This window comes from Pleurodeles waltl, chromosome 5 (genome assembly GCF_031143425.1).
Source record: "Pleurodeles waltl isolate 20211129_DDA chromosome 5, aPleWal1.hap1.20221129, whole genome shotgun sequence".
Classification (NCBI taxonomy): domain Eukaryota; kingdom Metazoa; phylum Chordata; class Amphibia; order Caudata; family Salamandridae; genus Pleurodeles; species Pleurodeles waltl.
The window spans coordinates 1,055,432,846-1,055,457,376 of record NC_090444.1 but is presented as its reverse complement, the minus strand read 5'-3'; the positions used below and the strand labels follow the sequence as shown (position 1 = coordinate 1,055,457,376).

Genomic DNA, 24,531 nt, shown 5'->3' with positions numbered 1-24,531 from the left:
ACTTCTGTATGATGTGATGGTAAAAGTATATCCTTCACTCTATACGCCATACTCTCGGTGTCCTGGGGCAGGAAAATAAAGAGCAGAAAATGACAATTGACAAGCTGCACCCTTCTGCAAAACATCAGTAGGTGTCGAGCATGCTATTAGGTGGGACAGCTCGCTGTAGGAGTAAGGCCATGAAAGATAATGGCTTGTAGGCAGAGTGCAGGCAGTTGGACTGGGCCAGATAGGAATCCTGTGCACGGTAGTATGGACTCAGGGGATGATAGGGATAGCTGCCGAGTAGCACCGGTCCTTCCAGTGCCCTAGTGCCCCTGTCTGAGTTTCTTGCTGCCTCACAGGGCCACCAACACTGCCCCTTATTATTTATTTTTTTACACTATTGGCTGTATGCCCTTTGCATAGCTCCTCCTAGGTTAATAAAAATATTAAATTGTGGTGACTATTTGTAAAATCAATCAAAATTATATCATCACATTTGGGTAAGTATTTTGTTGTCGTGTTATTCTCCAAAGGAATTTTCGATATGTTTTTTTAGGCATTTAAATTATCCAACTAAATTATTCTCTTAGTCATAAAGTATTTTGGGACTACTCCATAAAGCATTTTGACGCCTAAATTAATTAAGACATGCAAATAGTAGAATTTCCTTAATCCGCAGATTGATTCAAAGATTTATAAACAATGTATTTTGCGAACCTCAATTTCCACTTAAGACAAGGGTTTTTGGGAACAGCTGAGAACTCCGGGTGATTTTCAGTAATTCTTGTTTTACATCTGATATTGAATGTATGCAAATGTTTTTAATGGACTGGAATTTGTATTTCGTGCCTCGTTTTTATTTATTATGACTTTGACAATGTCAAAATGGGGAAATATTCCAAATTCTGTTTTACAGAAAAAATCCCCTCTTGCTGACTTGGAGTTGCTTGGACTTCCTCTTTCACAGTCATTAGCCAATTGACTTGGACTACTGAAAAACATAAACCGCATTACTGAGTTCTCTTGCTCTCTAGCTATCATGCTGGTGTGTTAGTTCCATTTCATTTTTGTGATGTTATCCTATGGTTTAAGCATATCTTGCTTGTCTTTTTGAACATTAGTATGTGTACCTGCTCCTGTTACTGCACTGTAATCTCAGTTGAGATGTTTTTTTCAAACACAAAGCAGAAACCAATACATTTAATTATTCTCTTTCTCTCTCTATCTGATTCTAATGGAGTTGCTATAATCATTCCTATAAAAAACACAAAGCCCTCATTGCCAGGAAAGTACAAATCTCGATTGAGATGAAAACTCCGATTTACACACGAATATGGATTCCAAGTCGGGTGCTGATTGCATGTGCTGCAGGTTGTTTGCCCTCCTGATATGGAATCTTCGACACAACATGCATGCAAACTGCACAAATGTTTGCAGTATGTATGTCACAGTGGGGGAATTAGTGCAGGGTGAGCAGACTGGAAGGGGATGCAAGTTGTACGTCTGGTAAATACAGAACCTTGCATAATATGCCTTTACTAGGGATAGATTTTAAGCCCAGCGTTGTGCCTGACCAGGAATGAATGCCAAAATGCACTGTCTGTTAGATGTAGCTTTTGGCGACCCATTGGTACACACTTACAGTTGGCTGAATGGGTGGAGAGCATCATCAAGGTGGACTACACAGTATTAAATTGTATATTATGAGGGCTTGACCGGAGGAGGTAAAAATGCATGCCTGTTTCACTATCTACCAATACTATCCTCTTTGAGTTTCTAAACTTTTCAGATGCATGCACATTAAATCAGGAATATCCTAAGTGAAACTGGCATGAGGTCTTTTGTGGATATTTAGATATAAAACAATCTCATGTCTACTTATTCTTCTGTGTAGTGTCTCTTCTTGCAGTCAAAACAGAGCCACTGAACAGCAGCGAAGCCACGGCTACAACTGGAGATGGATCCCTTGACACTTTTACTGGGTCAGGTAAAGCTGCAAACTAATTATTTCCACACAAAATCTTGGAATATTTTTAGAAGCATAGCTCACCAGGCAGACTAGCTCCTAAAATCACGTTTTCATTGGTTCTGGAAGGGTAGAGTTTAGGAACCATGCAAGATTGTCAAACACTGTCTGGATTGTGTCATTCATAATGCCTCAAGTCACCTTGCACGTGCTTGGTGAATCTATTTGACACTTTCATTAGACTGAAGCTCGAAATAGGATGCACAGAACACTAAGGTGATGCTAGCATTGTATGTTTTAGCTCACCTGTGATTGTATTGCTCTAAATATGTAGACCGAAAGGTATTTGCTTCAACAGATTTTTGCTTTTTGTAGCTGGGTGCAAGGTAACTTGAGTTTTGTTTGACTTATATAAAACACTCAGTTGTAAACATAACAGTGAGTAGTGTAAAGTGATATTATATTGTTTGTGTGTTCCAAGCAGATCATTTTGCTGAGAGTGTAATGTTTTATGTTGACAGGGCAAATACTTTATAAAACTTGAGTGATTGTCAATATTCATTCAAAGTGAAGTTACTCTTCGTTGTATGACGTCGAACTTAATGTAGGGCAGGTGCTCTACAGTGGGTAGAAAGTATGGTTCGATTAAATCTCTAGACATGATGCATCATTGCATTTCTACAATATGGGTTCATTCAGCAGCTTTGTGTCGTCATCAATGTTTGTAGGTAAAATCGTCAACTTATGCTACTTCCTCTGGGGTTAGCTAATATTGGGAATGCTTATTCCTCCTGCAATTACTGGTCTTTTCACACTGTAAAAACACCATGCTATCGCAAGTGCCGTATATTCTAAAATCCATTTAGGTTATCATCCTAGCCTTCCATGTGTCGTGGTGCTGTGATGTTGTATGGATCAGTGAAGTTTTTCTACTTGTGGTAGTAGTTTTCTATAAGTCCATTAATTCGACAACATTGTGTTTTCCCTAATAAACCTTGACCTTGTTTGGATGCTTACTATTTTAATTACTATTGGTAGAGAACCTTAAAGGGGAATGTGTGAGGGACAGCTTCCTGTGACTAATTCATCCATAGCCTGGTTTTTCCCACAACCTTCTTCAGACTGACCAATCATTGACCAATTTTGGCTCGCTAGAGGTGTTCACAGACCATAGTACAATAGAATACCATTTCTTCTGCATCCTCTCAGTAAAGTAGATGAATAGAAGTTTGGCTATTCTGTTAGGAGCACTCCTGCTCCGATTAGTGAAAATGCTGGAATGTAGGAAAGCCTACACTGTAATGGAAGATTTTGAATGAATGCTCAAGTGTGACAGGTCCCCAAGCACACACACTTCATGAATAATGCATGCGTTGGCCTGACCATTGTTTAAACATCCTACTTTGTGCAACGAGATGATTGTTTATTAACCTGCAAGTGAAACAACAGGCTTTCTATTTGTAAAGGGGCATAAGGATTTGTGTATAACCAGAATATTTAGTTTTTCTCTTGTTAAAACTGATAGGACTACAATGCTTTTTTCCAAAGTATTTCATTTGTGCGAGTCCCAACTGTGGTCTTGGATTTCGAAAGGCTGCAACACATGCCTTGTACTGCCACCTTCTGGTGAACTCATCAATCTTTCAGCTGTTGATTTGGCACTGATTATGTAAACAGTTTATTTAGGACAAATGTATTACTTTTGTCCTTCTTTTCCAACCTTCAGTGGTTTTTACTTATCTGGTGATTAATAGGGTAATTATTAGTAATGAAACAATCCTTTAAAAAAAGAGTTGGTTATTTAACGTCTTGAGTAGTATTTATAAAGGACAAAGAAAGGAATATTTAATAGGGGCTCTAAAGAAACCTTAATATATCAAAACAATTTTTGTGATGGAAAAGTCCTCTACATGGTAAAGACACGTACCCCCGCCCTGAGTGCCCAAGTAAGTGTACTGTTTTTTGGATCCTTAAGGTTTATTTATTCTTTTGTCACAGGCGAACACAGATCATGCTTGTGCGCCATCAGATAGGCCTCTCTCATGGATTGCAGTCTTTTTGGACTGGGAGAGGTGCTCTCGCATACCCTCCTAGTGGCAGAAGGCAGACACCGTCTTAATCAGGAGTTGAGCAAGACAAGTGCTGTGGTATCAGCGTACCCTGTAGTGATCAGTAGCAGGGAAAAGGACCTTTTTTACCTTTTGTAACTGGAGTGAGGCCTACAGACTCACTCACCTTTTAAAAGTTCTGCTGTTTTGTGCATAACTCACCCTTGGCCTACATCAGGTAGATGTGGAGTGGCGCATAGCGCAAGAGTAGTGACTGTGTGGTTGTATTTGTGCTTGGGAAGGGTACCATACAAGGGTAGAGCAGTACTTTGTAGTACATGCAAGATTAGTGCATGTGCTTGAGTGTGTATATGTGTTAGAAATGGGGTCTTTGGTGGTCTCTCTGTTCAGGGGAAAGGAGAATCACACTCCGTTAACGTCTGCTCACCCCCTTGGTAGCTTGGCACAAACAGGCAGGCTCTGCTCAGAAGCAATGTGTAAAGTATTTGTACCAACACACACAGTAATACAGTGAAACCACTGCAAAATGGACACCACACCAGTTTAGAAAAAAAAGTAATATGTATCTAAATCAAACAAGACCAAAACGACAAAAATCCAACATACAAAAGTCAAGATTTGAATTTTCAAAAGAACAAGAGTCTTAGTTCATAGAAAACAGTGAGAATGCTGTTGTTACCTGGTTAGCGTAAAAAATAAAGCCGCACAGGCGAGCGTGTGCCGGAAAAGGCAGCGATGCGTCAATTCCTTCCTTGCAAGGAAGGCCATGCGTCATTTTCTTCTCCGGTCAGGTCGCCGATATGTAATTTCTTCTCCTTCGCAAGAGAGAGATGAGTCGATTTCTGGACGGGGCACTTCAGATCCACGCAGTTGGGTTGATTTTGATGCCCAGGGACGATGTATGGAAAATCCTGTCGCATGGTGTTAGAAAACCACACTGCCTGAGGTTTGCGTCGTTATCAACAGCTGCAAACGGGCATTGCGTGTTGTTTCTTCGGCTGCGATGTGTCGATCTCCCTGCCCCAATGCAGGTGGAGCTTCGATTTTAGCCGCGAGTCGTTTATCAGCCGCGTTGCGTATGGTGCGTTGAAAATTTCCCCGCACAGCATTCTGTGTGTGGATTTTCAGCTCTTGTGTGCCAACTTCACCTTTCAAGGGCCCAGGACTGGATAGGACACCACTGGGCAGGAGTCTAAGCAGAGAGTCCAGATGTTAGCAGAGGAAGTCCTTGATGGCCCTGAGACTTCAGAACAGGAGGCAAGCTCAACTCAAGCCTTGAAGATTCTTCACAAGCAGGAATGCACAGCAAAGTCCAGTCGTTGTTCCCTTTTACAGGCAGAAGCGGCAACTGCATGATAGCCCAACAAAGTACAGTCACAGGCAGGGGCAGCACTTCTCCTCAGCTTTTCAGCTCTTCTCCTTGGCAGAGTCTCCTCTTGAATCCAGTAGTGATCTGATTTTCAGGGGGTTTGGGTCCAATACTTATACCCCTTTCTGCCTTTGAAGTAGGCCTACTTCAAAGGAAAGTCTCTGTTGTTCACAAGCTCCTGCCTTGCCCAGGTCAGGCCAGGCCCCAGGCACACACCAGGGGGTTGGAGACTGCATTGTGTGAGGGCAGACCAGCCCTTGCAGGTGTGAGTAACCACTCCTCCCACCCTCCTAGCACAGATGGCTCATCAGGGTATGCAGGCTACACACCAGCTCCTTTTGTGTCACTGTCTAGAGGAGATTCACAAACAGCCCAACTGTCAAACTGACCAGGCAATTCACAAACAGACAGAGTCACAGAATGGTTTACGCAAGAAAATGCATACTTTTTAAAAGTGGCATTTTCAAACTAACAGTCTAAAAAACAACTTCACTAAAATATGTATTTTTAAATTGTGAGTTCAGAGACCCTAAACTCTACATTTCCATCTGCTCTCAAAGGGAATCTGCACTTTAAAGTTATTTAAAGGCAGCCCCCATGTTAATCTTTCAGGGAGATAGGGCTTACAACAGTGAAGACTGAATTTAGCAGTATTTCACTGTTAGGACATGTAACACACATCAGTACATGTCCCACCTTTAACATACGCTGCACCCTGCCAATAGGGCTGCCTAGGGCCTACCTGCCTTACATGTATAAAAAGGGAAGGTTTAGGCCTGGCAAGGAGGTACACTTGCCAAGTCGAATTGGCAGTTTAAAACTGCACATACAGACACTGCAGTGGCAGGTCTGAGCCATGTTTACCAGACTGATTACGTGGGTGGCACAAGCAGTGCTGCAGGCCCACTAGTAGCATTTGATTTACAGGCCCCGTGCACCTCTTGTGCACTTTTCTAGTAAATCAGATATGCCAACCATGGATAAGCCAATTACACATACATTTTACATAGGAGCACTTGCACTCTAGCACAGGTTAGCAGTGGTAAAGTGGCCAGACTATCAAAACAGCAAAAATAGAGTCCAGCACACATCAACAACCTGAGACGCAAAGGCAAAAAGTTAGGGGAGACCACACCAAGGATGCCAAGTCTAACAGTATGCAATACATGACAGATGCAGTGGTGTGTAGTGGTGCACAGTGTAGTCATGTGCTTGAGTGTATGTGCGCTTGCATAAAGTACAATGCATGAAGGGTGAAGTGTTGTGCAGCGTGCACATGGTGAGTGTGTTTGTGTGCTGGCAGTGTGCGTCTGTAAATGACACACCCTGGTTAAAGATGAAAATTCTTCAGTGCTGAACAGTGTGCGCGGATTGAGTGCGTATACTGAATGCATGTGCACATATCAGGGTACAATGCATGGAGATAACACTTCTGGGTCAAAAGCGTGCTGTGAATGTGCACTAAGTGTGCCTGCAGTGGTACATTGTATGGAGGCCATGGGTTCCACTTTGAGAAGCCCAGGCCTGCCTGGTGAGAGCATGAGGAGGACAGGAATTCCCCAGACAGATGTGAGTATTGCTGCATTCCTACGAGTTAGAAACAACACACTCTGGAGGAAAAAGGAAGAGACTCCTGTTATGTTTCAAAAGATTCCTCTTTGATTCAGTGATAGATTACAAGGAAGTCGCCTGGCCACATCTCAAGAAGGGGGATGGGGCTGATAATGGAATCATAAAGGGAAGGACTGGGGGTCTAGGATTAACCTTTTGATGCACATATCACTGTGGTTGATATCCAGGTGTGAACTTTCGTCACTTCCAGGAATTGTGTTGTGGGGCAGTTAGTTTCAAAGCCTTGCCTGCTGTGACAGACATCCTTCTTGAGGAAAGACAAAAGAGAAAAATCGCCACTTAAGAAGAAGAAGAAGAAGAAGAAGACCAACATAAAACTACAAAGACTCAGATCCTAAATCATATTTGGTATCTGAAAATTGGACTATAGGAAGTCTCCAAAATGTGTCATCTGTCAAGCAGCCAGAAGGGCTGTGAGAAGAGGAAGCTCTGCAAGACTTCTGCCTGTGGCCAGGACTGGGGGCGAAGTCCTGCTAGTTTCCTTCCTTAGTGAGGGGACTCACCAGCCCTGGAACTTATACTACCATTGCCTGCCTGCTTGCCAAGATCAGTGTGCCCTGTAAGGGAGAGGAGAGCACTGGAGGGAACAAGATCCAGTGGAGAGCTCTGCATGAGGATTCCCTGAAAGAAGTGTGAGGCTGTGCACAGATTGGGCCTTTGCAGTATCTGCTCTTTGGCCCTCGTGTGCCAGGAGAGTGCCACCTTGTTCTAAGCCATACTGGAAGCGCTGTGCGGGAAGCGCCAGGGCGCACCACTGCACTGTAGTGACCCCGTATGCCAGAGGGGGTCACCAGTGAACTTATTTAGGACCAAGAGCGTAGGTCTTGTGACTGCCCAAATCAGCAACCCCATATGCCAGGAGTGGCCCCCATAGTGAGGGTGATCTCGTAAGGATAGTCTGCGCTTGGATCATGATTACACAGCAACCCTGTATGCTAGGAGGGGCTGCCGGTATAGTTTAGGCCTAGGTTTTGGGTTGTCGCCTTGACCCAAGGAATGCTACTGTGACCAGTGGGTCGAACCCACACGCTTGATCCGCAATTGACAAAGTCCCTGGGGTTCACCAAGACTCCGCTGAGGATGTCGTACCCTTGTTGGAGCTCTGGTTGGGAGCAGTAGGGTCATACCAGGAAACCCCCTCAACACCCACCTACTAGGGGGAAGAGCAACTTACCATTGTGTATGCAGAGCAGCAGCAGCTACGAACACTGGAACAGACTGGCATTACTACTGAACGGAGACTTTGATCCATGGTGCTGCTGCATCCATCACAAGTGGCCTAAGTCGTGAGTGGCCAAAGTGGGGGCACCCACTGCACCTCTAAACAATGCCATAGTGCCTGAGTGGGAAAGACTGGAAACTGTCTTTTTGGGCCCTGGAAACTTGCTGCTGACAGTGCTGCAACACCGTAGACACTTTTGACTAATTCCTAAAGAGCCAAAGGGAACTCTTGAGTACGGCCTAATAGTTTGCATTCCCTGTATGTGGGACTGGGATTTGCTTGGTAACTACTAGAGCCCCTACCTCAAGGGGGATTGCGTTATTTCTTCTGAAAGTAGTACACTGTTACATGTGTAGAGTTAGAAAAAAATACTTTTGCAGCAATGCCACTAGCATTTATGTCAACACCTGACTGTAAACAAGACCAAACATATTCATAATTCTAAAAGTATATTACCATGAACATGTTGTATGAAGCAGGAATTCAATTTAGCAATACGAAGGATTCAGGAAAGTACATGGAACATGAATTTTATTGATAAAACCTGTAGTGCCTTTGTACATCTCTTTATCAACTTCTCTATGTTAGTGCCAGCTCTAAATGTCCTAAGTAGCATTTATTGTATTAAGGAATCTGGGCAAATAAAGTTCTGCAGGTTAAAAAACAGATTAAGTGACACTCACTGATAGAATTATCAATGATTAGTTCACTCTGCTGCTTGCAAAATATATGTGAAACCCAGTTACCCTTTCTACACTCTTGAAATTCATTATGCTCATTGACAGTTGCCCTGCACTTAAAAAAATAACATTTTAACCTAAAACTATTATGGAATAATGTGAACGTCGGCCTCAATATCATGTCAAGTGGTCTTCCCTTGACAGCTATATTTGAGATACAATCATGAAATGCTATATTTATACGACAGGAGAACCAAGTGAAACAACAGGTATTGGTATGAGGTAGCGAGCATCACACCATGAAGTGTATCAGTATTACAGGTAAGTACCTTCCCATGTTCTCTGATAGTCCGTAGTACAATATAGAAGAAACCAGTCACGTAGTACCAATTGGTATCTTTAAACCGAGTTTGTGCCTTAATGTGCTACATTTATAGCCAATACAAATTGTTTTCTTGCAAAGGCTTATTCATTTTGAGAAAGGCCTGCTTCAGGGTTTGCATACTGAGATAGTATTCTTACTAATCATCAGAACAGTTTTTACAGATTACTGCTAATTGTATCATACTTTGTGCCCTCAGTGCGCTTAACACGAACCTCTGTTCAGTTATCACAAATGTGCGTGCGAGCAACTGGCCCATAAAGTGATACCTTTTATATCCGCTTTTACTGATGGCTTGGTTTACCAGTTCCATGAATCTCTTGCACTACATTTCTATGTACTGTACTGCTTTCATGTCATAGAGTGGGACTGTATTTGATTACAGAAGAGCCTCGTGTGTCTCTCTCGGGTCAAACTTTGTTTTTGAAAGCTGAGCCTCTGAATTGTATTGTACCTGTGTTAAACGTCTAACCGGTCACTTTTCAGGTTGGGGGAGATTCCCCCCTTTATCTTCCTAACTCCCTAAAATTACAAACACATGACGAATTGTTGCTCTGGGTAAAGAAAAGGGCGAAGAAAAGAGGCGGGAACAGTCCTTAATTTGTAAAAATATAAGTGCCTGAGCTCAAGGTATTACCCTTCAGCTGCCACCACCCTCCGCTCCAGCCACTGCTGCTGAATGGCACTGCCCTGTGTGACATTTTAGACTGCTGCAGGCCACTCCAAGCTGTTGGGATGGCCTCAAAGTCCGAGTTTTATACTTTTTTAATAGATTGAATCTCTAAACACTCGTGCTGAGCTCAAAATGTAAAGTGACAGTTACTCCATGTGATTTACTCTCATAAACATGAGATGATGTTTAAAAATAGGTGTCAGTGCCAAGCACTGGCAAACACCGGTACAAATTAAGCACTGGGTGGAAATACTACTGATAATGGACTTTTGAGGAGCAGTCTGCAAGAATGTATATTTCCAAGCCGATTCCCTCATGTTCTGTTCTGTTTTTCACCTGGAGTCTCTGGCTGCTTTCAGTATTTATGATGGCAGTGGGGGCCGGTAACTACCATTAGCGGACCCCTTATGGAATACCATGTTCGCTCTTGATGAGGCCCTTAGCGTGGTGTGACAGCTCCTCCGTTTCATTTCCTTGACGATGTTTAAATGTAATAACTCGGAAAATAATCTAAATTCTATTGCTTATTGTGCAAGATGCTTTTCGAATGTGTACTATTCATAAACACATGTTGGTGACAGCACCTTCTCTATAGATAGAGGTTACTTTGAGGTATTTTCAACACCAGACAGAATCAACAGTCCTATTATGACACGCATAGACAGATATGGTGTCTATGTGCTTTCATAATGATGCAGCTTAAGCTTAGCTCTTAACAATAACGTGTGTATAATTTTCTTGCTGTTTGCTGCACGTTTCTCATTTTATCATTATGAAGAGTCTGGGAAAGCAATATGTATTTATTTGAATTATGTATGCTTTGCATGCACCCCGCTCCCTAAAGCACCCCTGTGGATTTGTTTTCCAGAAGTACACACAGTAGTATTGTAAGAAATCGGGTTACTAGTGGAGGGGGAGGAGAGCACCACTCAAGTAATAAACACCATCCTTGCTTGTCACGGTGAACTACAGAAGACCAGTGCTTAACCTTGTGGTAGCTTGGCACAAAAGCAGTCAGGCTTATCCAAGAGGGAATGTGTAAAGTATTTATGCAGCACTCAAGTAGTAATAATGTTAAAACTGAACACAAGAAAAATCCCAAACCAACTTTAAACAAGTATTTGCAATGCAGTGGGTCTCGCGTTTGCTGAAGTTAGCGCTATTAGCGTTGTAAACTCCGAACCTGACTTTTCTTGCCACATAAACTGAAAATGAACAGTTTCACATAAGCGAGCCCACGGTCGCCATTAGCGTGTGGGAGACAGAGAAAAGAAAACAGAAGTTTGTTTGCAGTGAAACATATGGACAAAAGTGCAATTATCCATGTAACTAGCAAAAGTGGAATCATCCATGTAACGGTAAAAGTGCAATTATGTATGTAACAGGGTCGATGTAAAGCAAAGCACTCGACTACTGCCCATCGAGATCGCACTGCCTATGAAATAGATGGGAAAAAGTAGTCCAGAAACCAAACGGAAAACATGGAGCCTCATATATTTTCAGTAGTTGGTTGGTGCGCTTGAGGAGGGCTATGCACCGTAAAAGGCATGATGTATGCAAGTCAAGCGAATTTTAAAAGGCAAGCCCTCGAACCAACCAAACTGATGGGTGTGGTTACAAGGCCGTAGAGAGATAAAAAGAGGGACAGAGCGCTTTGCGTGCTCGACCCTAAAAATGGAGAATATGGTCATAATTAAAATGACACCAAAACGGAAAGAATTCAACCTGTAGACCTGGAAACATGATTTTTTAAAGGTTTAAGTAAAAATAAAGCCAAGAAGCACAAAGTGCCAATCGTACTTATCTCTTGGCTCTGTACTGGGTCAAAGCCAACCACAGTGGAGCACAGGTCAGATACAGGGCCTGGTTTCTTTTGGTGAAAGTTGACCTTCTAATTTAGTCCAGTTTTCATGCATGAAGCACTCATTGAGGTCGTCGCCAGTCATGTTGATAGCGAGATTTTGAGAGGCGGGTTGCTAAAGTCTCAGGCCTTGGTTAGAACTCTGCGTTGGTAGATCGGTTGTCAAGGGCGCAAAGAACTGGTCGACGCTCAACACTTTGCGATGATGGAAAATGTGGCGCCGTTGTTGTCGATGTGAAGCGCTACGGGCAGGGGTTTGCAGTCTGTATCTGAGAAGGTCACATTGGTAGTTGGATGCAGGTCCCTCGTTGGCCTTGGTGAAGTCTGCTTGTGTTCGCAAGTCAACTGGGGACTGTGCTTTTTGAAGTGAAGAGCCCAGGACCTCTGATTTTCCACCTCAAGTCTAGTTCTTGCAGTTTTGGGTTTGGAGAAGTACTCTTAACACCAGCCAAGCATCCAGGAACTTGAGGGGCACCTCTTGGTGATTAGGACTCACTCTAGCAGAGACCAGCAAGCAGTATTCAGGCACGTCCAGTTAGTACTGGTCAGCTGGGCAGGAGCAGGGAAGGACTCTAGAAGCTTCTTGTGTCCACTTATCTCAGACAGGTCAGCCAGCTGACCCTTGGAGTCACTTATTTGGTCCTGGGTTCAAGGCAAGCAGGTCCAGTCCTCCTTCAGGCTTCAGCCGGGCAGACCCTCTTCTGTGTCTCCACAGGTCCAGGAATGTTTTGATGAGAGGTTCTGAGGGAGCCACTTTTATACCCAGCACCAACCTTTGTGTTGGAGTCACCCCTTTTTCTAACTCTAATTTGGTTCAGATCAGTTCTTCCCTTTTCTCTGGGTTTGGTCCAATCTGTCTACGGGGAAAAGAGCAGGCAGGCTTAGGTGTGAGCTGCATTTGCCAGTGACAGGACAGGCATTTTCAGAAGTCAGGAAATGGCTGGGTACAGGCCTCCGGCTATCCTTTGAAGCTCAGGAAGTGCTGAGCAGTACCCTCAAGCCATCTTGCCCAGGAGAGAAAGACCTTTCCCCACACCTTAGGCCCTTTTTCTCCATTGTCTGGAAGGAATACACCTGGCACCACAGGGGAGTTGTTAAGTCACGTGACCATGGACCCTGGCAGTAAGGCCCATTTTGTTTATGGAGGAAAATGTCAACTTTCTAAAAGTGGGATTTTCAGGATAGTAATTTGAAATCTGAATTTACCATTAAAGAGGATATTAAATTACTATTCACATGAGCAGAAGAAGCATTTCTCTAGCTGGTCTCTAATTGACATAGTCATTTATTAAATGTTAGAGAGGTAACCTAATGTTAGTCTATGGCAGAAACAATTTTAAGGTGTTTTTTCACTGCCAGGACGTGTAAAACCTAAGTACACCTTTCCTTCTTTTTAAATACTATACACTCTGCCCTTTGAGTCTTTTATGGCCAAGCGTAGGGGTGAATTTCAAGCATTACAAAGGAAGGTTTAGGCCTTCCTGAAAGATTAATTTGCCAGGTCGAAATTACAGTATAAAACTTCCCTGCAAGCTGCAGTTGTCGCATTTAGTTTACAGGCATTGGGTACATATAGTACCATTTACTAGGGACTTATAAGTAAATCAAATGTGATCATTAAGTGAATACCAATATTACCATTTTTAGAAGGGGAAGCAAAAAGGACTTTACTTCTGGTTAGCAGGAGTAAAGTGTGCAGAGTCCTAATGCTAACGGAAATGGAGGAATGCAAAAGATGGTAATTTCCAACATTCTTCATGTAATTGTAGAAGTTAATTTTTCTAGCTGAAGTAATGACGTAGTAAAACAAAATCTGTGAAAAAGCCTAATATTTTCTTTAACCTGATCCCCCTACATTTACTATAAGAGGGAAGCGTGAGTTTTACAGGCATGGTTGATGAAGCACACGAGTAGATGTATTGAGCCTTACAATTCAAAATATTTCTGACAAAAGTTGGTGATTTTAAACTTGTCATATTTATTCACACATAAGGCATTTGGTATCACGAAATGCCATTTTGGTTTTTGCTGAGTAGCAGGTAGACCATATGTGATCTGTGAAGGAAATTTATTTTGGTAATAAATGGGCAGTGGACTGCCGTAAGTGGATTCAAAAGAGGTCACTGCATGAGGTAGTGAAGTGCTATAAATACTTGGATCTGTATTTAGCCTTAACCCATCATTTGAGGCTCACACCCTATCCCAAAAGGGTAAATTCTTGTCTACCATGTGAGTTTTGTTGACCTTCCGCACATCAGTCGGTTGCATGGATATTAAACCTTTGAGGATGGTATATGAAACCAACATTTTCCGCATGACATTGAATGGGGCATGAGACATTTAACATCAGTTTGCTGTCTCTGAATTCCTTACACGGCCATGCTTATAGTTTCCTAGCCCTACAGCAGATATTTGCTTGTAGTTAGGTCTGCTTAGTAGTACTTACAAAGGTATTGATGGCTCTAGATGGTTCTGTGCTTCATCTGATATTTAGGAAACAAAAAAATGCAGAGGCAAATATGTGCTATTACTTGCTTTGTCAGTTGCACTCTGAGAAAGTTAGAGTTTAATGTGCTGGAGGTATTTAATGGCATTCTGTTAGCTTCTGTGAAAAGCTCACTAAAAACAGCCATTGTAGAACGAAACTGTGAGATTGAGTTTATGAGCTGTCGTGAGATTAAATGTTTGGCCACCATGGGTCTGAGGTGAGGTAAAACATATTTTCATGTTATTTCGGTGATATCCTCGAGGCCAAAGTTCACCACTTTTGTTAGGTCTGGCGTTAGGCAAGACCTTTTAATTTCACAGTGATGATATGTGTAATTTGCTTACACATAGGGGCTTTCAGTCATCCCTCTTTATCTGTTGGTCTGTTAATGTGTTGGTCACATTTTTCTTCCACCTCCTGCAAAATGCAGAATGGGGCAGTGAGTCAGCCCACTTCTGCCATTGGCTAACTTCCCTGTGACTGACAGCATTCTTCCTTTTACAAGGAGCACATCCTAGTAGTTCCCTTCAGTGCTCTGCACTAATTTTTACAGTGCGAGCGTTTTGAGACCAATAAAATATGATTTACTTTTAGCCATTTTTATGTCGATTAACAACAGCCCGCTGCTTCCCCCACAGTTTAGTTTAGCTCAAAACAGCATCACAAAACAAGCATTGACAAACCTAAAAGGCTGGCCCAGGCAACACAAGACGTACTAGCTTTTCCACTGCCCGTATTAATATGAAATCAATCGGCTTGCCTTTTACTGATGGTAGGGCATCACTGACAGGAGAGGGAGGATGCATAGGAAACCTATGCTTAAGTAGTCGATTTCAATATCTCGCTATCTATCTTTTATATCCACCATTGGGCCTGCTGAAATGTATATATATATATATATATATATATATATATATATATATAAAACCAGTCTTTTTAGAAAAGCGGGATACAACAGTGCCGACAAAGCCGTCCTTTCTTTATTTTCCTCAAACAGTGACTGTTTGCAATTGCCTGGTTTACTGTTTAAAGTTGTTTATTTTGTTTTCTCGGAATTTTTGAGTTCCAATCCATATTTTAAAAAAAATCAGAACATGAGGGGCTATGAGCTATTAAAAATTATGAGACTCCCTGCGGGTTACCATATTTTGGTCTATGATAGAGGTCACCATTTTGTGTGAAATTCCCTCCATTCTTAGTCTAGATTGAGTGTTTACCGTGCATAGAGTTAGTACTGCGGTGTCATGTATTTTATGAACTCCTCCACCATAAACATTCATGAGTATACACTTTTTGTTGCTTTTTGTGTGGACAGCTGTCTGGGTCTCGGATGTCATTTCGTGGGAATGTTCTGCCCCCAAGCGGCAGGAATAAGAAGCAATCTTTTCACGTTGAATTAAGTAGGGACCTGCCATCTCTAACATCACTGTTGTAACCTGCAACTGTTCTTCACTAATGGACTTCTGGATTTTTTTGCCCTCGTCCTTTACTTTGGCGAACAAAAATGTTATTTCCGTTGTTTATTTATTTGAATCTGTTTTATTCTAACTCCATATGCTATATGGTCATTAAAAAGGTACAACTTCAAATTAGATGCCGTCTTGATCTGTCTTTTTATTTGCCTGTAATTCGATCACGTTCAAGGAAGAGCGTCAGACACAGCCAATACGTCAAATTTTGTGTCCAAGATGTGACTTTTTTAAGGGTGCCAAGGTAAATGTGCAGATCTTTGGTGTGTGCTTGTTGTGAATCTGTACACAGGTACTCTTTAATTATCTTCTTTATTGAGCAAACTCATACATGTTCGCATGTCAGTACGCCCCCAGCAACAACACACAAGTATCTATCCCCAACATTCCAGACGCCTCCTTAAATACTAGAATAATGTTAAGCAATAGATTCTATGCCATACAAAGTTTCTAATTCCATTAACCCACTACTACACATCCCTTCCCTTTAATATTAAAACCATTTAAACATTTTGTGAACAACCAATATATCTCTTACATGAAGAAAAGTAGCACTGTAAAACAAATACTTGTAAAAATTAAATAATCAATAATCATAAATAATTGCATGACACAAATATAATTTTCTAATTTTTAGGTTGTATGAGTTTCTATCGAAGATACTTGTCTGTACACCTTCTTCCAGACTAATATGGTAATCACTGTCAGTAACAATATTTTCATGACTCTTTCTTTCAATGGGACTCACCCTTTCCTCATGTAGAGGGAGAGGGTCATTCTCACCTTTCTCACTCTGATCATTACTCACCCTAATGTCGTTTTGTTCTAGGAAATCTTGAATCTCCCTTTCCTTTTGAGAATTTTTAGTTTCAGGATTTATCCACCAGTATTTATTAGTCTTGTTGCTTTCATTATTCATATGCTTGTTTATATTTATTCCATTGCATTTTACTAAAGTTAAACTACTCATTTAACATATGTTGCCATCATCCAACTCTACAGTACTTTTCATCACTTTAACAATGTGCTTGGTGTTTCTGAACTTGCTATTGCCTTTGGCAACTTTTTTCACACGCACCTATTGTCCCTCTACCAGTTTAACCTCTTCTACTCCATGTTTGGTGTCAATGTACCTTTTGTTGTTCTTTTCGGATGCTGGAATACATTTTTTAACATCATCAGCATCCAACTCTATTTTTCTACCTCTTTTCATCCATCCTGGATTAGCTTTAGAATGTGGTACTCCACCTCTCATTATTCCAAATGGACGTTCCCCAACTGTATCATGGGTTGTCATTATATATGTCCACAACATCTTTCATAACTCGTTTTTCCAGTCCTTTCTACTCTGACTAGCTTTCTGCAATGCGCCCTTAATAACTTTATTCACTCTTTCCACAACACCATTTTCCCTGGGATGAATCTATGTGTGATACCAGCAAATTTGATGAAATCCTTAATTTCTTCACATCTAAACTTAACTCTATTGTCAGTAAGTATTGATACAGGAAATCCTTCTCTGGTAAATTCGGACATCCTAATGGTGGACTGAGTGTTTTTTGTAATTTGTAAGACTTTTTGTATTCCATGCACAATCTCACAAACCCTTCAATTTCAATATCTATTTTAGGCCACCAATATAATGTTTTAACATTCTTTTTTGTATGTGATATTCCCGCATGACCATCATGACATAGTGACAATATTTTGGGTCTTATTTTACAGGGAGGTATCTTTTCGCCTCTTACTACAAACATGTCTTCTGTTCCCAATTCATCACTGAGTTCCCAGTATGCTTTCCTTTCACCGACAAGTTCCTCTTTCACACAATTTTTCCAGCCATATACAATTTTTTCTTTAACCCAGTTCAGTAAGTCATCATCCTCATATGCTTTCATCCATTCCTCCTTTTGTAAACTTTTAATTTCACTGTGTGAAAAAAATCTCTGCAACACAAGTCATTCCACTGACTATTATCCACTCTTATTTCTCTGACGGGTAGTGACAACCTGCTTAAAAATTTGCAGTTATATCTTTTCTCCTGGCATATGGTGAAGTTCCTATATAAAATGTTGTAGGCACATAAATAATCTTGCAATTTCTGCTGATGCTGTAGGTAAGCCATCAGTTGTGAAAAGGTTTGTCAAAGGTTTATGGTCCGATCTAACAACAAATTTTCTTCCCCACAAAATTTTGCAAAAATGGTCTAGTGCCATACACATGCTAAGGTTTCCCTCTCAATAACAGAGTACTTCTCCTCTGTGGGTGACAAGGAACAGGATGCAAAAGCTATGATTACTTCACTCCTTGATCATTTTTTTTGAGTAAGTACGATACTCAGACCATTCACACTTGCATCAGTTGTAACAAATGTTCCTGCAGTGGGATCGAAACCTTGCAAGGTGGGTGCTGTGCTAATGGCTTGTTCAATCTCAGCGATGGACTTTTAACAGGTAGAAAACCATTCAAATGTGCCTTTTGTTTTAGCGAGGCATGTATCTCGTATGTTTTTTTAGAGAATTTGTCAACAAACTTAGAATAGAATTCAGCTAAATTTAAGAATGAGTGGCGTTCATTCTTAGTTTTTGGTGATGGTGCTTTATTTATAGCTTCTACCAATTTCTCCTTAGGTTTAATTCTGTTGTCACTGATTTAATTGCCAAGATGTTTGTCTTTACGTTCAGCAAATTTACACTTATTGATTTCTGCAGTTAAGCCTTTTTTTTTTTTTTTAATGGTTAACACCCTTCACAAGGTTTCATCATGGTCGTTTTTGGTTTTTCCCATGATCAGAATATCATCTTAAAAAGAAAGTAACCTCCTTAGTATTGCCGAACAATTGTGACATGAGCCTTTGAAAAACTGCCACCGCTGACGCTAAGCCGAATGGCATGCGTCAAAATTGGTAACCGAATGGCGTGCAAAAGGCAGCAAGATGTTTACTCCCAGGATCCAGAACTGCTTGCTGATAAGCAGCAGAAAGGTCTAACATAGAAAACCATTTCACATTTCTGGTCAAAGATACCAGTTCATCAATACAAGGTAATGGGAATTGGTCCACAATTATGTTATTATTAGGTCCTCACAAATCAGCACTTAAGCGTACCTTCCAATTTGCACACCTGACTGCCACCAGTGGAGAAATCCATTTGGCCGCCTACAGTGGTTTGATAATGTAGACTTCTATAAATTTGTCTAATTCTGATTTCACCTCTTCCCTGACAATAAATGGAATGTTACGTACCTAATGAGTTCTTGAAATAGCATTTTGTTTCAATCTAATTTGATGAGCAAAGCCTTTTTATTTACCAAACCTTCCACTAAATACAGAGGGAAATTCATCCATAACCCATTTTCTGGTGTCTTCTCTATCACATGTGTCTAACACTTGTTCAGGAATGTTTGGGTCTAGAATTATGTTGAGTTTTCCTTGATCTTACCATCCGAGTACGGTTGGACCTTCCTTAGCAATATAAAGGTGCAGAGAGCATGTCTATTCTTGAATCAAAAAATTAATTGTCTCAGACCTAAAATATAAATTTTCTCACCTGTGTAACTCTCAGGATTAATATCTGAAGGTTCTAAATGGTCACCAATTATTGTAATAAAATGCTTCTGCCACACATTCTCTGCATTAAATGTGTAAGGGGGTCCAGAACTAGCTGCAGCTTGTCACAATAGTCCCTCAAAAGAAACCCAACATAAAGGTTTATGGTTTACTTCACCAGAAAGTTTAAGAATCCCTTTTGTTTGATGTTCAAACTTGCAGTTAACGTCATTCACACATTTATATGATGTACAGTCTTCTTCATCACTTTCTTTCACACATGCTTCTTTACCCTTACTATTTTTTTCCTTTGCGCTTACATACTCTAGCAAAGTGTCCCACTAAACCACATTCTAAAGATTTAGCTGATTGCGCTGGACACTTATCATATCTGGCCGAATGTCCACTACTACCAGAACGGTAACAGGTATAATTATGATTATTTATATTAATAGAATATTTATATTAATAGAATGATCGTTTTTCTGCTTGTCTTTCTTTCCGTTATGTTACTCTTGGTTTTGCAACAATTTATTCTTTCCATCAGATATTTTATTGGCAGTGTCATCTTTTTTACCCTTGTTAGAAATGGGGTCTTTGGTTGGCAGTCAGGTTATGCAAGGACCCTCACTCTAGTCAGGGTAAGGAGAATCCCCCTCAGTTAACCCCCGCTCACCCCCTTGGTAGCTTGGCATGAGCAGGCAGGTTTAACTTCAGAAGCAAGGTGTAAAGTATTTGTAACAACACACACAATAACTCAGTGAAAACACTAGAAAATGACACAACAAAGGTTTAGAGAAAATAGGTAATATTTATCCAAACAAAACAAGACCAGAATGACAAAAATCCAACATACACAAGTCAAGTTATGAATTTTTAAAGGATAAGAGTCTTAAATCCTTTAGAAAACAGTGAGAACACTGTTAGCATGAAAAAGTACCTGGGGTACGTCAAAATAACACTGCACAGGAGAGTGTGCACCAGAAAAGGCCAGCGATGCATCGATTTCTCACTCGCAAGCGAGACCGTGTGTCATTCCTCCTCTGGTCGGCCTGTGTCGTTTTTCCTCTCCGCAAGAGAGCGATGAGTCGATCCGGACAGGCATATCTGGTCCAGGCTGGCTTTGCGTTGATTTTCAGCGCCCAGCGATGTTGCGTCAAAATGCGGTCGCACGGTGTCAAGAAACCGCCCTGTGTAGGGCTTGCGTCGTTAACAGCAGCCGCTGCGGGTGTTGTGCGTCATTTCCCCAGCCACGTTGCATCAATCTCCCAGCCACGATGCATGAGGAGCGTGGATTTTAGCCGCGAGGCCGGCAGCGCATCGTTTATCAGCCGCGATGCGGGTGGTGTGTCGAAAGTTTCCCTGCACAGCGGTCTTTGCGTGGATTTCTGTCCTTTTCCACCAGCTGCAGCTTTCAAGGGCCCAGAGACAGGTTAGGGCACCACTTGACAAGCAGGACTCTCAGCAGAAAGCCCAAGTGCTGGCAGAGAGAAGTCTTTGTTGTCCCTGAGACTTCAACAACAGGAGGCAAGCTCAATTCAAGCCCTTGGAGATTCTCTACCAGTGGGAAGTCACACAAAAGTCAGTCTTTGTCCTCCCTCAGGTAGAAGCAGGTACTGCAGGCCAACCCAGCAAAGCACAGTCACAGGCAAAGGGGTAGATTCCTCCTCCAGCTTCTCCAGCTCGTCTCCTTGGCAGAGGTTCCTCTTGGTTTCAGAAGTAATCTATTTTTCAGGGGTTTTGGGTGCTCCTCTTATACCCCTTTCTGCCTTTGAATTAGGCCTACTTCAAAGAGAAGTCTCTGTTGTTTTCAAGATCCTGCCTTGCCGAGGCCAGGCCCCAGACGCACAAGGGGTTGGAGACTGCATTGTGTGAGGGCAGGCACAGCCCTTTCAGGTATAAGTGACCACTCCTCCCCTCAGCCCAGATGGCCCATCAGGATATGTAGGCTACACCCCAGCTCCCTTTGTGTCTCTGTCTAGAGGAGAGGTGTAAACAGCCCAACTGTCAAACTGACCCAGACATGGAGTCCACAAACAAGCAGAGTCACAGAATGGTTTAAGCAAGAAAATGCCTACTTTCTAAAAGCGGCGTTTTCAAACACACAGTCTAAAAACCAACTTCACTAAAAGATGTATTTTTAAGTTGTGAGTTCAGAGACCCCAAACGTCTATCTGCTCCCAAAGGGAATCTGCGTTTTAAGAATATTTAAAGGCAGCCCCTGTGTTAACCTATGAGAGAAATGGGCCTTGCAACAGTGAAAAATAAATTTGGCAGTATTTCACTGTCAGGACATGTAAAACACATAAGTACATGTTGCACCCTTTACATACACTGCACTGTGCCCATGGGGCTACCTAGGGCCTACCTTAGGGGTACCTTACATGTATAAAAAGGGAACGTTTAGGCCTGGCAGGTGGGTACACTTGCCAAGTCGAATTGGCAGTTTAAAACTGCACTCACAGACACTGCAGTGGCAGGTCTGAACCATGTTTACAGGGCTACCAATGTGGGTGGCACAACCAGTGCTGCAGGCCCACTAGTAGCATTTGATTTACAGGCCCTGAGCACCTCTAGTGCACTTTACTAGATACTTACTAGTAAATCAGATATGCCAATCATGGATAAGCCAATGTACCCATATAATTTATACAGGGAACACTTACACTTTAACACTGGTCAGCAGTGGTAAAGTGTCCAGAGCAAACAAAACAGCAAAAACCGAGTCCAACCCACAGAAAACAACCTGGGAAGTAGAGGCAAAAAGTTAGGGGAGACCATTCAAATGATGCCAAGTCTAACAATCCTGCACTAGGGTGACCTTTGGACATCGTTCAGATAGTACTGCTTTTCCTACAATAGCAATTATTCCTTTAAGGCTGGACGTCGCCAAAATCTGTAGTGAATTTGTACGCAGGTGCGCTTTAATTATTTTCTTTATTGAGCAACCTCATACATGTTTCCAGGCCAGTATGTACCCAGCAACAGCACACAAGTATCTGTTCCCAACATTCCAAAAGCCTACTTATATACTAGAATAATAATAATCAATACATTCCATGACAAACAAAGATTCTAATTCCATTAACCCAGCACCACAATGGTCTTTTACATTTACGATGGTTAATACATAGGAGACCTGTTAGTAAATCGCATAAGTTTCATTGTGCAGCACCAGCAAATCAGAGTCTTATTGTGATCAGATGCAATCCCTCAGTGCTATCACTGGGATAAAACCTAAATGTGCTTGGTGCACCCCCTTTGGTGTCATGTCATGTCATTGACCGAGTTCATTGATTTAGAGGCTGGTTGCACTCGTAATTTGGATAAAAGTTGGCATTTGTTAAGCTTTTTGAACTTCTCCTACTCCGGGTGACAACACAGTGACTGGCATGATGCATATATAACTGACAGACAATGTATTTTATCTATTGCTCTTCTAATAGAGACTACTTCAGTGGACTTGATATTGTTTCATAGTGGATAATATCGGTTCTTTTAATATGTCTGCTTCATGCTATAAATTTTACCTCCTTCCTTTCAAACCTTTCTCCTGAGATGTGCAGCTAATGAAAGGAATTAACTCAGTGGAGGCCGTAGACTTTAACATTCCCTGGCAGTGAACAGATACCGTGACAGAGAGTGGTGCCATGACTGGATAAGGATATTTTATATCATCTTTATCAAAACGAGTGTCATAACTTTGAAGTGAAAGGGCCATTCAGTCTTACATGGGCGTTCTTATTCCGCCCAGGGAAGCCATTACTTATGTTCAACAACTAAATATGATCTTCTAGCAGATATCATGTTTAAAAGAGACTCTGTCCTTTCAATATCAGAGATGAATGTCTGGCTCCAGTAGACCAGGGTTAGCAGGTTCCCCATTAAATCTCTTTAACTCAAGCTATGCACTAACTAGCGCTGTATGAGTGTGAGTGCAAACATACTTTTTCTACTGTCCTAGGTAATTTACACCAGAAATAGGTAGCCTGTGCCAGAATCTCTCAGAGGAGTGCCCAAACTATTACATCAGAACAAGTGAAACAAACGTAAAAGAAAGAAGTCAATTGGTCCAAAGGAATGCCTGCTCTTCATTGGTATTGAGAAATACCTCAGACTGAGCATGCTTATCTCACTCTAGACTCGAGAGAAAAAAGAAACTTAGAGAAGTGTGACACCCACCTCCTCTACCTCTCTGCTTTCTGATGCTTCTGCTGTTTTTCTGCATTGACTAGAACTGTCCGTCTTTTCACATGTTTTCATCACACTCTTAAATGACTGCGTCAAGTACTTGTTGAGTACCCTGCTGACCTTCACCTGCTTCATCCACTAACTCATAAAAGGCCAACCCTCCAACCCTTGTGATGGTTCAACAGAATGCCTGATGTGGTCACCTGTAACCTCCATCATCCGTATTTTAGCCCACCTTTAAGGCTGGGAGTAAAACCACACCCAGGACATTTAGATACTGATCTCTTTAACCAGTGCATTTGTGTTGTAATGGAAACCAAAGAAAACCCAAAAAATACTTGCTTTTTTTCTCTCTGTTGGGGAAAGGCACATACGGGAGAGTTATTGACAGGATTGTGCCTTAGGGCATCTTCCTTGTTGTGATCTGTCTTGTAGAAGAATACAACAGCTAGACAGAGTGTATGTAGAACGGCACTTAAGTTATACAGGAATGCAGACATAAGATAGTCTTTCAAAATCCATTCAGTTCTTCATGCTCACTTCGACCTCTTTTTGATAACGGATGATTCCAAAGAACCTGATTTACCATAAGAATAGGTAGGATTTCTGAAAGAGGCACCCACGTAAAAAAAAGCCTCTGTCGTGTGTGCCCCAGGACTGTCTCCTTGTTTAAACAACTCCCACAGAGCTGCACCTGAAAATTGAAAAAAGGCAATAAGGGCAGATGCCAAACTGTAGAAGCTGGCAGAAGCAGTGTTTAATCTGGAGCACAGAAAGAATAGATAAACCAGAAGGTTTCACCAGAACCTGTCAGGTGGAATCTGTACAAACAGATCCAGTCATTCCAGAAATAAAGAGTTTGAGCCAAGTTTTATAAAGGAGAACAAACAATTAGCCGCATGCAGCAATTCAGTTTAGAACTGAGAGCAGCAAGATTAGGGATCATCTATCTGCTCTTCAGAACTGGCAGAATGTGATGACATTCAATTATTTGTAT

The 24,531-nt window shown here is 41.7% G+C and overlaps 1 protein-coding gene across 16 annotated transcripts in view; it reads left to right on the top strand.

The window, feature by feature from the left end:
* The window catches only part of EYA4 (EYA transcriptional coactivator and phosphatase 4), a 614,551-nt gene that overhangs the window by 445,454 nt on the left and 144,566 nt on the right, over window positions 1-24,531 (top strand). For 12 of the 16 annotated variants that reach the window (XM_069235264.1, XM_069235265.1, XM_069235262.1 and 9 more), the window contains one exon: window positions 1,880-1,972. The exons of the other annotated variants lie outside the window; for them this stretch is intronic. In XM_069235264.1, coding sequence (XP_069091365.1) covers window positions 1,880-1,972 — 93 coding nt within the window. The remainder of the gene's footprint in view (window positions 1-1,879; window positions 1,973-24,531) is intronic. 16 annotated transcript variants of the gene reach the window in all.